The 17,056-nt window shown below is 42.4% G+C and overlaps 1 protein-coding gene and 1 long non-coding RNA gene across 3 annotated transcripts in view; both read left to right on the top strand.

Annotated features, from left to right (window-relative positions):
- LOC132131703 (CD276 antigen homolog) overlaps positions 1 to 16,638 on the top strand; it is a 67,672-nt gene extending 51,034 nt beyond the window's left edge. The window contains exons 1-5 of one of the 2 annotated variants that reach the window (XM_059543790.1): positions 10,218 to 10,377; positions 11,100 to 11,143; positions 11,221 to 11,547; positions 16,093 to 16,410; positions 16,530 to 16,638. In XM_059543790.1, coding sequence (XP_059399773.1) covers positions 10,367 to 10,377; positions 11,100 to 11,143; positions 11,221 to 11,547; positions 16,093 to 16,410; positions 16,530 to 16,612 — 783 coding nt within the window. In that variant the 5' untranslated portion in view covers positions 10,218 to 10,366 and the 3' untranslated portion in view covers positions 16,613 to 16,638. Of the gene's footprint in view, positions 1 to 10,217; positions 10,378 to 11,099; positions 11,144 to 11,220; positions 11,548 to 16,092; positions 16,411 to 16,529 lie in introns of those variants that run through there. The other variant, XM_059543791.1, reaches the window with a different exon arrangement.
- LOC132131501 (uncharacterized) lies at positions 1,593 to 2,435 on the top strand. Its single transcript, XR_009428880.1, has 2 exons — positions 1,593 to 1,770; positions 1,907 to 2,435. It is a non-coding gene; the product is annotated as an uncharacterized LOC132131501 (long non-coding RNA).
- Positions 16,639 to 17,056: the final 418 nt, after the last annotated feature.

Here is a 17,056-nt window from a genome sequence, read left to right on the forward strand (position 1 = left end):
TGCAGTTGTAGCCTTTAATTTCGCATGGTTACAGTTAATGTTTTCATTTAAGTCCAGTTCTATGTAGTTTCAACCCAATTCAAAAACAAAAGCTAAATGCTGATGTCTGTAACATCTATGTTTGTATTGAATGTAGGCTACTTACTGTGCAGTTACTGACGTTAATTTCAGATGGTTAAAGTTATTTTTCAATAGCCAAAAGCCAGTTTGGCCTATTAAATCCCAAATAAACATCTTGTTTATGCATACTTTCCTTTCTTGTTTGTTGCTTAAAAAAAAAAAAAAATCAGAATCGGGCATGAAAAATCATGATCCCTAGTTATTTTTATATTCAACTTTTGGTCTCCTATGTACGCTTATGTTCCTCCTCACTCTTCAGTGAACTGGTCCAGTGGATATTTATATTGGAGGACACAAGTGCTATATACTGTGTGTGTGTGTGTGTGTGTGTGTGCGCGCAATCCATTATCAATGCCTTAGAAATTTTTTGCACTAATGCTGTGTGCTGCACCAATTACCTCTCATGTTGTTTACAATGTTAGCACAAGGTTGTGCTTAAATACAATGAACAATGTCTACTTCAGGGCAACTGCAAGTACTATTTTTTTTTTCATAAATACAATGGACAAGTGTACCTTTTTAGAATAAAAAAAAAAATACAAAACAAATCCTATATAAACAGTCACCAAACTGGATCCCATTAAAATCCTATAGGAACGATCCTACAGGATATTTATGTCTTGTCATATAAGACTATTCCTATCGGAATCCTATAGAAATGGTTCCAAAATATGATAGAAATTCCAATTAGAATGCTGTAGAGTTTTCTTATTGGAATCCTTAAGGATTTTTTTTACAGGGGAATTCTGGATGCCTGAACATGTCGAATTGCAGCTTTCCTTTCCAAGAAATGACTTAATCATGCAGAATAGTTGTGTATCACGGCTAACGCTATATGTGCAAGTTATCAAGGCTGAGACCACAATCAAGCTGTAGAGTAATATCGGTTTTACTGACACCAATAATGATTTTATGACCACTAATCTTTTGTCTAGATTACAATCGTTGTGGATGTGGTTGTAGTTATAAGCTGGCTAAAACACTAAGTGACACAAAGTGTCAGCAAATGCTTGTATTGTTTTCAGTTTGTCGGTCCATATGTTCTTTTTTTTGTCAATTTTTGTAAAATGTGTTACCTGGAAGTGTCACAAACCAGTTTGAGTATTTAGAAAAATGCCTGTGTTTGACTATCTGTTTGCAGAATTCATCACCACTGATAGTTTGAATTATATGATCATGTCATTCAACTTAATTTATGTGGAAAGATCATTCAGGGGTGGCTAGTTCTAATTTTGTCTTTTTTTTTTTTTTAGGCATAAAACATTTGAAAGCATGTATTGAATATCTGTATACTATACTCCTATATCTTGTGTGTGTGTGTTTTTTTTTTTTTTTTTTTTTTTTTTTTTTTTTTTAAGGTGGATGGAATAACAACCCTAATGCTGGCCAGTTGAAGTACATCTTTAGGAAGCTGATGGCCCGGTGTGGGGTTGGTAAACCATGCAGAGGCAATGTGACGACACAGCTGTCATTGACACCTCTACAAGCCTGTCAGCTGTAGATATGCCCTCTTCAGCAGGAGGAGAAGATCTTCCATCCCCGTTTGCTGACATCCCTGCTCTATTACATGACCACAGCTACCTCCTCGTCCGCTTCGATGGTCTTGTGGACAGCGCTCTGGTGTACATTTCAGTTAAAGGCTGACTGAAAGTCAATTTTTCAATAGTGCCAATAGTCAAATTCTGGGGGAAAACGATCTCACGAGAGTTCAAAAAGAAAAATGTTCCCTTAATTTCCACTATTATTATTATAAGTTATGATATTATTATGCTAACTCTTATTTCAGGATTTGTTGTGCGACGGGCTCTGAAGAAGCTGTCCTGTGACGCTGCATCTGCCATTAAGGACCAGAGCTACCACCTGCTGATTTTAAAACAACATTGAGGTCTGGCGATTCCCTCAGAAGGCACAGTGAGGGTCAGCAGAGTAGGTCATTCGTCAGGCATCAGCCAGTACCAGACGATCACAGCCCATCAAACTGCTAGAGGTCGTGTACATTGTACGGAAGAGCATAGGGCCAGAGGATTTGTTTGTGGAAACGCAGTATGGCATAGACGGCCACCACCATACGCTGTTAACATTAGTTGTGTCCCTGCACCACATCGCTAAATTGACTAACCTTACCTTACAGAGCAACCACATGCTACAGAACAAAACCGTCCTTTTCAAAGGGCGTAAGCCCTTTTTGTTTATGTCCTCCACAGTTGTGTAGTTCTCTCTACATGGTGGGGATTTCAACAAACAGGATTTCTTTATGTATATTTGTAAAGGGGAATCTTTGCAAATAAATGCCACTTTTTAAAAAAGTTAAAAAATAGAGACTTTTGTGTAATTATTCCATATTTTGTGTAGTCATTCTATATCAGAACCCCTACATAGTGTTTCCTTTCATTGGAGACCAGGATTATGCTTCTACACCAAGAGGTTGTCACACAGTAAGCCCGTTATTGTCACTATGCATTTTGGGTAACCAAAAGTCCTATGGGGAGTTTCCATAGGGCATTTTACAAAACGCATGATCATACTTTGGCAAATAAATGGTCTAAAGTACTCCTATTTCATTCTATATTGATCTGCTTTTGCACACAGCTTCACATGACCTGGTGTTTGGGCTCAGTTGTGTTTCTAAAGTCATATCAAGTGACCTAGAGGGCTGAACTGTGGTCAGTTGAGATGCTTGTTATCAAGCAGAAAGAAAAAAACAATATTCTAGCCTCTATAATTCTGTGCCAAGTATGGCATGTGATGGTAGGCAAAAATAGCTGGGAACAGTGATCTCTGAAGTAGGCACAGTGCAATGTTGAGGGGAAAAGCTTAGTAAATGACCCAGCCCTGAAGAAGTTAAAATAAACAATCAAATTATTTTATTATAATAGTAATATACATATTATTAAAGTATATACATATATATAGAGAGAGAGAGAGTGTGTGTGTTTATATTCATTGCACCTATCTGTTCTGTTCAATGTTATTTTCATACGGAAGTCCATGGTTATAATTATTCATATGTTGTGAGATGTGTCTCCCATGTGTTTAGTTTAGGACAGCTCAGAGTGTGTGTGAATGAGAGTGAGTGAGTGCGCGTGCCTGTGGCGCGCCCTTTCCCCGCCAGCTCTGTGTTATGATCGCTGCTAAGCAACGGGGTGTGTGTGAGACAGTGATCGGTGCGGGTAGTTGATTTGATATTGCAGTGAGTGTATTTAGTACGGCTGAAAATAAAGCAAATAACTCTTCGGCACGAAAGTCTCCTGTTTATATATATGCCACCACAACTAACAGCGTGAAGTTTTAAGGAGTTAACCCCGGGAGGAGAACTACCGGCCCTGGAGAAGACAGATCTCCCCTGCGTCACCCAACCACGGTTCGGAGACTAGCAGGAAAGGTTAACACTGGCGACCCCGGCAGGACATTCACGTTGTTAAAAAAGAAAAAAAAAAACTGGTGAGCAATGAAAATCAAAGGACAATAAAAATATTAAATAAATAAGTTAAAGCCAAGTGACTGTAATACAGCTGTAATAGCGGCGTGTCTAAGCTCATATGATATATATAATATGGCGGCCGCTCGCTATCCCTCCGATGTTTACGGACGAGAGACAAATTACTCAAACCCATTCATGTCGCTAACCAATGTTGAGGACAACAGTCAGGGTACTGTGACAGCTTATGAATGCAAGGCTGAGAGGAAATACGAACATTATAACCCATTCCTGTGTGATGAAAGTTGCACTAACACAGTTGTTAATGGAGAGGATCTGTTCGCACCATCTGACGGCCCCGCCTGTTTCTCGCCCACAAATCCCTTTAGCAGAGGCCACCGTCAAAGCCACGCCTCCGCAGGAAGGCCAGACATTCACATGTTCACATATCCCGCTCCTGACATGCCATTAAAGGGACATTATGAAGTCACAAATCCCTTTGACAATGCTCACATGGGAAGTTTCGTACATAGCACACCGTTTATATCCAAACCTGAAGCCAGTACGTTTCCCATGCCCTGTTCTTTTATTAATCCAGGCATGACTGTAAAACATGGACATTTCCCATTGCACCAGCCCTGTTCCTCATCTCCAGCACAAAAGAGCCGCCCTGCTCCCCGTCAGGCTCCTCAGTCGGATAGTGATGAGGACTATAACCCCAAAGAGAGAGTACCCACTCTACGTCCCGGCCAGTACGATGGCAGCACACCGTGGAGAGAGTTCCTGCACAGATTTGAGAGCTGCGCAGAGGCGAATCACTGGTCAGTTAAAACAATGGCCATTCAGCTGAAATTCTGCCTCACGGGGGCCGCAGGTGCCATCGTCCACAGAAACCCTCGTTCATCCAAATGGGACTACCGCCGCCTGCTGGAGGAACTCGAAACTGCTTATGGCCCTTCGTCAGATCATGCAGCGGCTGTAGCAGTAGAGCTGAGGCAAAGAGTGCGTAAACCTGGGGAGGCGCTTCATGTGTTCAGAGATGACATTTATGGAAAAATAGCTATAGCTTATGGTGATTGGTCAGAGGCTGAGCAAGACGCTATAGCTGTTGAAGTTTTCACAAACGGTCTGGGTGATACAGAGCTAGTTCAAAGACTGTTAGAAAAACGTCCAGCTACACTAGCCAAAGCTTACGAAATAGCCCACCGTCATGACACCACCAAGAGAGCTGCTTCCTATGTCACCAGCATCATGCAGCCAGGGGCCCGTAACTTCACTGAACGCAGGCCCCGGGCCGCTGTAGTCAGAGAAAGAGACAAAAATGAGGCTGTGACTACCACTACCTGTGCAGTTAGCCCATCACCCAGTCACGTTGTCCCACGCACATCTGCAAAAACACTAAAGCAGCACAAGAACTTTAAAAAGGGTGACATTCGCTGCTATAACTGTAACGGTTGGGGTCACAAACATAGCCAGTGCTCGTCCCCTCAAAGAAATACAAAGACTTTCCTGTCCAGCGCCCCCAAGGAAATACCCCTGACCACGGTGTTCCACCTTAAAGGCCAGAATCGTGAAATGAAGATTCACATGCGCATATCCGAGCTGGAGGTATGTGCAGTCCTGGACAGTGGAGCGCGGAGGAGCGTGCTGCCTCTTCACCAATACAACGCCATTCACCAAGACGTGAGACCACTGCTTCAGTCATCCATCGTAGAGACTTTGTTCGGAGTGGGACCAGGAGATGTACCGGTGCTTGGTGAGGCCAAGGTACCGGTCAGTATCAACAACCGTCAAGTTGAAGTGGACTTTCTTGTAGCGGACATAGAGGGCAACGAGGTGCTGCTTGGCCATCCTTTCCTCACCCAGGCGGAGGCCCGCCTTGATTTCGGTAGGCATCGCATAATTCTGTTTGGAGAGGAAGTGCCTTACTTTCACCCAGATACTGTTCCAAAGTCACACGCTGTGAGAGTAGCCAGAACTGTTGTGCTTGAAGCGGGACAAGAGTACTTAGTCAAGGGCAACGCGCACTTTTGCGGAGAAGTTAAGGGAGACATGATGCTTAGCCCCACAAAGGGTTTTGTTGAAAAACACAAAATACTCATTGCCAGAGCCCTAGTCCACACACAGCACACCAACCTTGTTCCGTTACGCCTCTTTAACCCTGGTAACAAGGCGGTGACTATTAAAGAGGGTGCCATTGCAGGCCTCCTCCAGCCAGCTGAAGCTCTGCCCTCACCCAGTGTCCCCACAGCGGCAGATTTCTCAGCCAGTTCCCCTGCAGTTCCAGAGCACCTCAAGGAGCTCTATGCCCAAAGTTCCACTGACTTTAATGATAATGAAAAACTTGAACTATCTAACCTGTTGTGTACCTATGAAAGTGTCTTTTCCAGGGGACCTGGTGACCTGGGTCGGACAAGTCTTGTTCAGCATGACATCATAACCCATCCGGGACCTCCAGTGAAGCAGCCTCCTCGTCGTATGGCTGGGGAAAAACAGCGAAGCGCAGAACAGCAGATCAGTGAGGGCCTTCAGAGCGGTATCGCCACACGCAGCCATAGCAGTTGGGCCTCACCGATCGTGATGGTGCGTAAAAAGGATGGAACTTATCGCCTATGTATAGACTACAGGGCACTAAACAGCCACACCATCACCGACGCGTACCCACTGCCCCGCATCCAAGACACGCTGGACACTCTCGCCACCGCTAAATGGTTCAGCACTTTGGATCTTGCTTCAGGTTACTGGCAAGTTGAGCTAACACCAAGAGCCCGTCGTGCATCTGCCTTTTGCACCCGTAATGGACTATTCGAATGGAACGTTATGCCGTTCGGGTTATGTAACGCCCCGGCGACGTTCCAACGCCTTATGGATCGCGTCCTTGCCGGCATGCAGTGGGAGACCTGCCTTGTCTACCTGGACGACATCATTGTGCTGGCTAAGGATGTGCCCGAGATGCTGCAGCGGCTGAGCCAAGTGTTCCAGAGACTTAAACAGGCAAATCTCAAACTGAAACCAGCCAAATGCTGCCTGTTCCGCCACCAAGTTGTCTATCTAGGTCATATTGTGTCCGAACACGGTGTGGCCACTGACCCCAATAAAGTCAACAAAGTCCAAGCTTGGCCCACTCCCACATCAGTACAAGAGGTCAGACGTTTCATTGGCCTCGCCTCCTATTATCGCAGGTTTGTGAAAGACTTTGCCTCCGTTGCCGAGCCGTTACATAATCTGACAAAGAAAAATGCACATTTCCGGTGGCACGCTGAACACCAAGCCGCCTTCGACACGCTCAAGCACCACCTCATCACAGCCCCTGTTTTAGGCTATCCACTGGACCATGGTGAAATGATCCTAGACACTGATGCCAGCGACACAGGTATCGGCGCTGTTCTGTCGCAAATGCAGGGGGGCACAGAACGGGTGTTGGCGTATGGCAGCCGCAAACTAGCCAAAGCTGAACAGAACTATTGCACTACGAGGCGGGAGCTGCTAGCCATTGTCGATTTCACATCCCATTTTCGGCAATACCTACTTGGGAGGCCTTTCAAGGTACGAACCGACCACAGCAGCTTGCGTTGGCTCACGCGAATGAAAGAGCCGGAAGGTCAGTTAGCCCGGTGGCTTGAGAAGCTAGCGGAGTACGAGTTCGAAATCATCCATCGCCCAGGTCGCTTACACACTAATGCTGACAGTCTCTCCCGCAGGCCCTGCCGCCAGTCGTGCCCTTGTAATCTGCAGGACCCTTCCTTGCAGCTGAGAACCACAAGTCACCAAGCGATTCAGTGTGATTTGGACTCAGACACCAGCCCCCTATTGCTGAGTCCGGTGGGGGTAAGTGCTGTCAATGTTACCAACCCAAACATTTTAAAACAAACAGAGAATATTTATGTGACAAACATAAGTGAAACCATACTGTTTCCCGGCTGGACTATTGAGGAGTTGCGGCAGGCTCAAGCTGCCGACGCAGACATTGCACCAATCAGATCTTGGTTAGAAGCCAGCAGTGAGCGGCCCCCATGGGTCACAGTCTCCCCATGCAGCCCAGCCACTAAAACGTACTGGAGTCAATGGAGAAGACTGTACTTCAGAGATGGAGTACTGGTTCGCCGCTTTTACTGTTTAGACGACACACAGTTCTATCCTCAAATTGTTCTCCCCCGCAAAATGCAACCTGATGTTATGCGGCAAATGCATGAAGGGCCAGTAGGAGGACATTTTGGTATTGAAAGGACTGTAGCCAGACTTCAAACCAGATTCTACTGGTACCACATGCGAGAGGATGTGGCGCTCTGGTGCCGGACTTGTATAAACTGCGCATGCAGAGCCAGACCCCACAAGACTCCACAAGCACCCATGGGAACTGTCAGAGTTGGAGCCCCCATGGAGCGCATTGCACTGGACATTATGGGCCCACTAAATGAGACAGACCGTAAAAACAGCTATATACTCGTAATACAGGAGTATTTCACAAAATGGACTGAAGCGTTCCCAATCCCTGACGAAAAGGCTGTGACAGTGGCAAACGTAGTAGCAACTGAATGGGTATGTCGCTTTGGAATGCCTCACTGTCTGCACAGCGACCAAGGGCGCAACTTTGAATCAGAGGTATTCCAAGAAATGTGCCGTTTGTTTGGCATCGACAAAACCCACACTACACCATTCAGACCGCAGTCCGACGGCCAAGTCGAACGTTTTAACGCCACCCTCCAAAAGATCCTGGCCTCCACTGCAGAACACTGTCACTGGGATTGGGACCTGATGATCCCATATGCAGTGATGGCCTACAGAGCAACCAAGCACAGCGCTACTGGTTTCACCCCCAACTTCATGATGTTCGGCCGTGAAATAAGCGAGCCAGTGGACCTTGTGGCTGGTTTGCCTCCGGACTCAGACCATGCTCCTTCCGCCCCTGAGTATGTGCAACAAATGCGTGAGCGGTTGGAACTGGCTCACAACATCACTCGAGAAGCCCTCGGTGAGTCAGTCACGCGTGCAAAAAGACAATATGACAAAAATGCTTGCCATACAAAGTATAAAGTCGGCGATGCGGTGTGGTATCTCATCAAAGGAACCCGGCATATCAAAAACAAAGTCAAAAGGTTCCTCCCCTCCTACGAAGGACCTTACTTTGTTATGGGACATTTAGACGATCTAGTCTATCGGATCCAAAAGGGCCCCAGAGCTAAGGTCAAAGTTGTCCATCATGATCAACTCAAATGCTACCGCAGCCGTGAGCCCCTGGACAACACCTGGGTCCTGGACCAGTCCCGGAACTGGACGCCTTCTGAGATCCTGCCACCAGCTGTGGACGGGCACCCAGCAGACCGGGAGGATCTCGGCCTGCATAGCCTCTACTCCACTGCCTCGAGTGATGGCCCTAGTAACTCCCAGTCGCCTACTCCTCCTGCTACTAATTCTCAGGTGGTTGGGTCTCTTCCATCCACTCCTTCCCATGTGATACTTGACCATGGTGGGGGTGCGGTGGGAGAGCCACACCACCAGTCTTTACGCGAACCTCGGCCCCAACGCCAGCGCAGAGAACCGTTACGGTATGGGGACTGGGTCACTGAATGAGTTACCTGACAGTTCGTACTTGCACTAGAGACGTTACAGTTTACATTCTTTTTGGACTCTAGTCAAGTTTTGTTCTATACTTTTCTACAAAAAGCATATTTCCAAGTTAAAAAAAAAAAAAAGGCTGAAGAGTTTTTCAATGCTTTTACATGCTTGCACTTTATTGCATCCAATGTATGTTTTCATTATTACTGTATTAGTCAGACAGTATTACCTCTGGTCACCTAAGAATAGGATATAAAAGGTGATGTACTCTTATGTTTTATTAGAGACTATTGCATTTCTAATAATTTTTCACTCCTGGGTTCACTGTTGAATGAGCTTTAGAACTTTTAGCACTGTTTAGGCACTTGTTAAATTAGTGTAACCTACTATTTGGGGCACTACTATCTCTTCACATTTTAGGCCTGCAGATATAGAGAAAGTTGTGCTAAGTACATTTAGATGGAATGGAATTAATGTTAATTGCCAATCCATGGTGGGGGTAGTGTTGTGAGATGTGTCTCCCATGTGTTTAGTTTAGGACAGCTCAGAGTGTGTGTGAATGAGAGTGAGTGAGTGCGCGTGCCTGTGGCGCGCCCTTTCCCCGCCCGCTCTGTGTTATGATCGCTGCTAAGCAACGGGGTGTGTGTGAGACAGTGATCGGTGCGGGTAGTTGATTTGATATTGCAGTGAGTGTATTTAGTACGGCTGAAAATAAAGCAAATAACTCTTCGGCACGAAAGTCTCCTGTTTATATATATGCCACCACAACTAACAGCGTGAAGTTTTAAGGAGTTAACCCCGGGAGGAGAACTACCGGCCCTGGAGAAGACAGATCTCCCCTGCGTCACCCAACCACGGTTCGGAGACTAGCAGGAAAGGTTAACACATAAGTATGCAGTGTCATAAGTACATCTCTGACGTTTGTAACAAGCCAAACAGTTTGAGAATCGGTAGAAAATTGAGCAAGTTATGGTTAATTAATAAGTACATGCACCATTAAAACAGTGTTACGAGTGAACGAGCTGACTGTGACAAGATGGCCGCCAGGAGCGGACGTCGACCTCCACTGACCAGCAGTGCGGACGAGACATCTAGCCTTTATTATGTATATCTATGAGAGCCCCAGTCGCCCCTCTGTCTGCAGCCAGGACGGGAATGCGGAAAAGACCATTGGGAAGGTTCCGAAGCCTTACAATTTATTGCTGTGAAAGAACCCATCTTTTTTATTTTTTATATTAACAACATTTATTTTATTATTTAACCTTTTGAGACATGGCCTCCAGGTAACGTTATTTGGTCTGATTATTTCCAAGTCACACAAAAAGAAATCGAAATATAAAAGTTCGTAGCCTCGGCTAAATGCTAATAGATACAGACCACCCGATAAACAAGAGTTCAAAACGGTTTGAAGTGGACAGTAGAGGGAGGAAAAACACCTCTAGTTTTAAGTTTTGTGACATGATGTTTGAAAACGGGACTGCACTGCTGCAGAAGTAGCTGACTACACCTTGTGTATATTTGAACTGTGTAAATGTTTCTATACTACGCCCAGATTATTACGGATAAAGATACGATCTTCGGTTTCAAAACACTTTCCGTCCACACCAGCTCTATTTCAGGCATTTTCCAGCTGTAGTTTCCATAACGAACTTTTTGGATTTAGCCTAAATATGTTATGTCGTTTCTGACAATCTGCATCGATCTTGTGTGCACATACACACTCAGACATTACATGTGATTTTATAGACAACAAATTTAATTTAAAAAGATATCACATTTAAAACGTTCTCTATCCACTTCACATGACAGCATTTCTAGGTGCAATCACTACCATATTGTCCATTAGGCCTAGCACAGATAATAATTCCCATTTTTGTTTATAGGAATACCTTAACCAAATAAATCACGTCAATGGTTTAACATCAGCAATGTGAATATATATATATATATATATATATATATATATATATCTGTGTGTGTGTGTGTGTGAATTCTTTGTTTACAGGGGCTACATTGTTTTACTTCATCTGGTAATGGTGACAAAAGAAGGTTAGCACTAAGGATAAGTCTTTTAAAAATAAACCTTTTTTTTTGCATAAAAACACGTCTCTTCTCTCTGTTTTCAGTGTCTCTACTGGACACCGTCGTGGGTGTGATCGGAGGTTCTGTGGTTTTACCATGTTTCTCTAAAGAACCTCAGCTTACACCTGAAGACATTACAGTCAACTGGAAACACCATAACATAATGAAAGTATATGACATTGTTAAGGGTAAAGGCTCTGTGGAAGGACAGGATTCACAGTACAAGAACAGAGTTGAAAGTGACTCTAAGCAGCATCTGAGAGGAAACTTCTCGCTCAAACTCAACAATCTTCTGTACAGTGATGCAGGACAGTACCAGTGCTACATCATCGAGGAATCAGTAATGAAGACTGTGGAGCTACATATCAAAGGTATGTTTTTCTTATTTTTATTTAAAGAGGTCCTATTATGCCTCTTGATTTAGTTTGTGGGGTGTACTAGAATAGGTTATCATGCTTGATTATCCCCCAAAACTTTTTTTTTAAAGTATTTCAGTTGATTATTGTATATTATTCTATAGGTGTTTCGTTCCTGTTTCAATTAAACCACTCTTTCCGAAAGGCGTGCTGTGATTGTTTATCTGACCCAGTGTGTGAGTAAGGGTCTAACTGCAGAACCGTTTGTCATATCAGTGTGTGAGCACAACAGTCTGATGCAGGAAGTGTGTGGAGCAAGTGCTGCTTTACTAGGCATTCTGCTACTTCTGTGTTTTGGACCATTTCAAAGTTTAAAACCATGTTATGATCAAACCACGTTTTTTCCTCTTAAATGGCAAAAGCATCACACGCTAGCTGTATCTGATCCAAATACAATTAATTACAAATACATAATTACAATAACTAAAGAAAATAAACAAGATTAAATCAGTCCAAAGAAAATAAATTGAATTTTTGCAGGCAAAATCTTGAGGTGCCTTTTGTCCTGACACCCGTAAAGAAAAACTTCCATATCTTCCTGGATTTGGAATCAAAACATGAAAGGCTCTTTGGGCAGTTAATGTCTGTCATCAATCATTTCTGCCTGATCAAGTTGAGGAATGGCCTTTTTCCTGGTCTTTCTTTTTTAACTTCATACACTGCTCTCACAAATCCTCTGAAGGCATGGTAGTTTTTTCTATTTTCATTAACTTTTGACTGAGCTGTCTTCTTATGCCATGATTGACTTCTTACAGTGTTTTTCATCATTATTAGTTTACATGAGCTCTGCCCACTTCCGATCTGATACTGCGACTCCACTCACTTCCTGCATTAGACTGTTAGGCTGGCACTGTTGTCTTAACACTGTTGTCCCAACTGCTTCGAGTGTGTTCCTGGAATGCCACACGGGATTGATTTTGCCATTACCGTTTCGAGCTCAGTTCATACCCTGAGAATGTTTGCAAACAAGAGGAGTATGCAGAGCAAGCACAGATTTTACAGGATGTTTTTAAGCTTATAATATGGTCTCCAGTGCAGTTTAAACAGGCCTTGTGGGTAATCAATAATAATGAGTGATATTATGACTTCAATTTCCAGAGGAAGCACGCTGCAGTCCTAACGAGCCATTTGTTGTAGTTCTTTAGAAGTGTTTTCTGTTTACAATTAGATCTCCTTTAGAGTTGACTTTGAGCTTTGCAGGTCTTTTTATGCTCAAGCAGCAATATTACACAGTAACTAAAGTTGAAAAAGTGGAAAAAAAGAGAAAAAAATTTCATATGGTTTTCACAGGTTTCTTCAGTTAGAAATGAAGTGGGAACTGCCAATTGAGTTTGTTTGGTTGATGTTTTGTTACTTTAACAATCGCTGTGTTGTTCTTTATGTCCATTAAAACCAATGGAATAGCATTGTTCTCTGCTGAAAGTAAACTCTAGTCCAGTGGTTTTAAACCCTGGTCCTGGGGACCCACTGCTCTCCACATTTTGTACAGGTGCATCTCAATAAATTAGAATGTTGGGGAAAAGTTCATTTCAGTAATTCAACTCAAATTGTGAAACTTGTGTATTAAATAAGTTCAATGCACACAGGCTGAAGTAATTTAAGTCTTTGGTTCTTTTATTTGTGATGATTTTGGCTCAAATTTCACAAAAACCCACCAATTCACTCAACAAATTAGAATATGGTGACATGCCAATCAGCTAATCAACTCAAAACACCTGCAAAGGTTTCCTGATTCTTCAAAATGGTCTCTCAGTTTGGTTTACTATGCTACACAATCATGGGGAAGACTGCTGATCTGTCAGTTGTCCAGAAGACAATCATTGACACCCTTCACAAGGAGGGTAAGCTACAAACATTAATTGCCAAAGAAGCTGGCTGTTCACAGAGTGCTATATAAAAGCATGTTAACAGAAAGTTGCGTGGAAGGAAAAAGTGTAGAAGAAAAATATGCACAACCAACTGAGAGAACCGCAGCCTTATGAGGATTGTCAAGCATACTGGATTCAAGAATTGGAGTGAACTTCACAAGGAATGGACCGAGGCTGGGGTCAAGGCATCAAGAGCCATCACACACAGATGTGTAAAGGAATTTGGCTACAGATGTTGTATTCCTCTTGTTAAGCCACTCCTGTACCACAGACAACGTCAGAGGCGTCTTACCTGGGTTAAGGAGAAGAACTGGACTGTTACCCAGTGGTCTAAAGTCCTCTTTTCAGATGAGATCAAGTTTTGTATTTCATTTGGAAACCTAGGTCCTAGAGTCTGGAGGAAGGGTGGAGAAGCTAAGTGGAAGTTAAATGACCATGGTGTTGGTGTGCTTGACTGGCCAGCAAACTCACCAGAGCTGAACCCCAGAGAGAATCTATGGGCTATTGTCAAGAGGAAAATGAGAAACGAGACCAAACAATGCAGTTGAGCTGATGGCCACTGTCAAAGAAACCTTGGCTTCCATACCACCTCAGCAGTGCCACAAACTGATCAACTCCATGCCACGCCGAATTGAGGCAGAAATTAAAGCAAAAGGAGTCCCTACCAAGTATTGAGTACATGTACAGTAAGTGAACATACTTTCCAGAAGGCCAACAATTCACTAAATTTTTTTTATTTTTTAAATAGGTCTTATGAAGTATTCTAATTTGTTGAGAATTGGTGGGTTTTTGTTAAATGTGAGCCAAAATCACAGTTAAAAGAACCAAAGACTATTTCAGTCTGTGTGCATTGAATTTATTTAAAGGTCCCATGACATGGATTATTTCCTTTTCTTTAAATGCTTTTTAATGTTTCCTTAGGTGTACTTATATTGTTAGTATGATTTTTACATTTAAAATTTAGAAATAAAAAGCATTTTTTATATCCTGTTATTTGCCCTCTGGCTTGAATGCTCTGTTTGAAGGGGCGTGTCTGCTGTGAGACTCCGAGGAAACGACAACTGTTGTGATTGGCTGACATCTTTGCATTTGAAATGCGTATTACATGTGGAACCCCTCTCAAATATATATATATATATATATATATATATATATATATATATATATATATATATATATACTATTACAGCTGTCGAGATTAACGAATCGTGGATTTGTTTATTATATAATTATTTTTTCGATCTTTTCCCATCACATGAAAGGCTGCAGTGATGAGCAGCATTGAGTAGACCGAGTCTGTTTATCGCGTGAATGCAGTGATCTCATCATTATTGCAACACGTTTTCTCTCACAAAATGCTTTCACCACAACTAACAGCAAACACATGAATACAGTAAGAGCTTTGTTGTGCAGCATAACATCGTCATTCAATGTAACGGCAGTTTGGGCAAGTGTGCAGATATAACGTGACTCGCGATGTGTGAGAGCTCCGAAAAAAAAGGGAGCGTTCTTTGATCGCTCTCTGTAGTTAAATCACAATTTAAATAACAGATTTGTTTCATGCTACTAAGAGAAACAACGTGAAGTTGATCGTTTAGTCACTGGCTTGATTCACTGATGCATAAACCGTATTAAACGATTTAGAAAGAAAGTCTATGTGAACTTGAATGATTAGCTGCACATCAGAAATCACTGATCACAGATCAGGCATTAATGAACACTGTTACTCACTGTTTGTGCCGGTGCTGTCGAATCCATATCATAAAAGTCTGTTTGTAACGCCTGTGCTGACATTGCGACTGAATTATATGTAAATATTTGGGCGGGCAAAGCAGAGAAAGGGGAGGTAACATTTCTCTTTACAACGTCACAAAGAGGAGATTCAAGATCAGCCCGATTGAGCTTCCATTTTCCCAAAGGCAGAAAAATATAGCAAAATCTCAATTTACACCGATTAAAATTTCTAGAAACTTGGGGACCATATACAGGCTAGGGGAACTCATATTAATGTTAAAAAACCTCAGAAAGTGACATTTTCATGTCATAGGACCTTTAATACACAAGTTTCACAACTTGAGTTGAATTACTGAAAAAAATGAACTTTTCCACAACATTCTAATTCATTGAGATGTACCTGTATGTCTCACTTATCTGACACAACTGAGTTCATGGATCTCTCTCCTAATGACCTGATAAGTTTAGGGTGTACTCACACTAGGCACAGTTGCCTTGAACCGAGCCTGAACACGATTAATGATGACCGTAGCACTCACAAAATAGTATCTTGTCCATGCTCTTGCACCGTTAGCATTCACACTACATGTCAAATGTGCCCAAGCTAAACTGAACCATACTCTGGCCCACCTCTTCCAACCAGCCTCGTGCGTGGCACGGAGCAATCACACTAGTCAAACAAACCGAGCTTTGAGGGTCAAACATGCTCGAGCATGGTTAAGATTTAGTGTGAGTACACCCTTAAATCAGGTGTGGAGAGACATACAAAATGTGCAGAGGACCAGGAGTCAAAACCACTGCTCAAGTCTATAGATGCTATTTAGTCAACAGTCAGTCATGAAGCAAACTTCTTGCATGAAAAACTGTTTCATTTATCACAACTTCTCTTTGTTTTCAGAGCCTCTGCAGCTACCATTTGTGCCTGCTGTTGGCGGTTCTGTGGTTTTACCTTGTTCTTCTAAAAGATCTCAGTTTACAACAGAAGACATTACAGTGCACTGGAGACACAACGAGACCCTGAAAGTGTATGACATTATTAAGGGCAAAGTCTCTCTGGAAGAACAGGATTCAGCATATTACAACAGAACTGAAATGATCCTTGAGAATTATCTGATTGGAAACTTTTCCCTCAAACTTAACAACGTTCAGCACAGTGATACAGGAAACTACACATGCCACATCACAAATGAATTACTAATCCAAAGTGTGAAACTAGGTTTGTGAAAAAAAAAAAAAGCTAACATAAGTTTGTTCGGATGATTTTAATGAAGTTAGAATGGAATTGTTTAACAATTTGTTTTTGTTTACTTAATTTTTTGTCTTTGTGTCCAACAGAATTTAGCCAAGGAGCACAAGCAAGACCAGAGAAGATTGTATTAGTGCCTTTACTTTCTGTTTTGATTCTGCTCTGTATGTGAGTTTTGAGAGTGAAAATCATTCATCTCAATGCATTATCAGCTCAGCCCATACACGCTTAAACTAAAAGTGATGCCAAATAACCTTTGAGTGAATGGTTCATTTTTACAGTTGGCTAAAGCATTTCAGTGTTCTGTGAAAAATCACACAATGATGCAAGTCCGTACATGAAAATGCAATACAAAATACTAAAATGAAAAAAAAAAAAAACTTTATAAATGGAATGTCAATGAATGTTACAGGACAGAACTTGTATCGTATGAATTGACAGATATTTGTTTAACTGAATGTACAACATTTATTCAACTATAAACTTAGTGTTAGCTGACAGGGACATGTTTATTTCATATTTTCATTTATTTTGCTTTTAGTTGATGTAGGTTGGCAATTTTTTTAACAAATTTTGTTGTTGTTGTTTAAAAAAGTAAATCTATATGGCAAATGTA

This window comes from Carassius carassius, chromosome 48, assembly GCF_963082965.1.
Source record: "Carassius carassius chromosome 48, fCarCar2.1, whole genome shotgun sequence".
NCBI classification, from domain to species: Eukaryota; Metazoa; Chordata; class Actinopteri; order Cypriniformes; family Cyprinidae; genus Carassius; species Carassius carassius.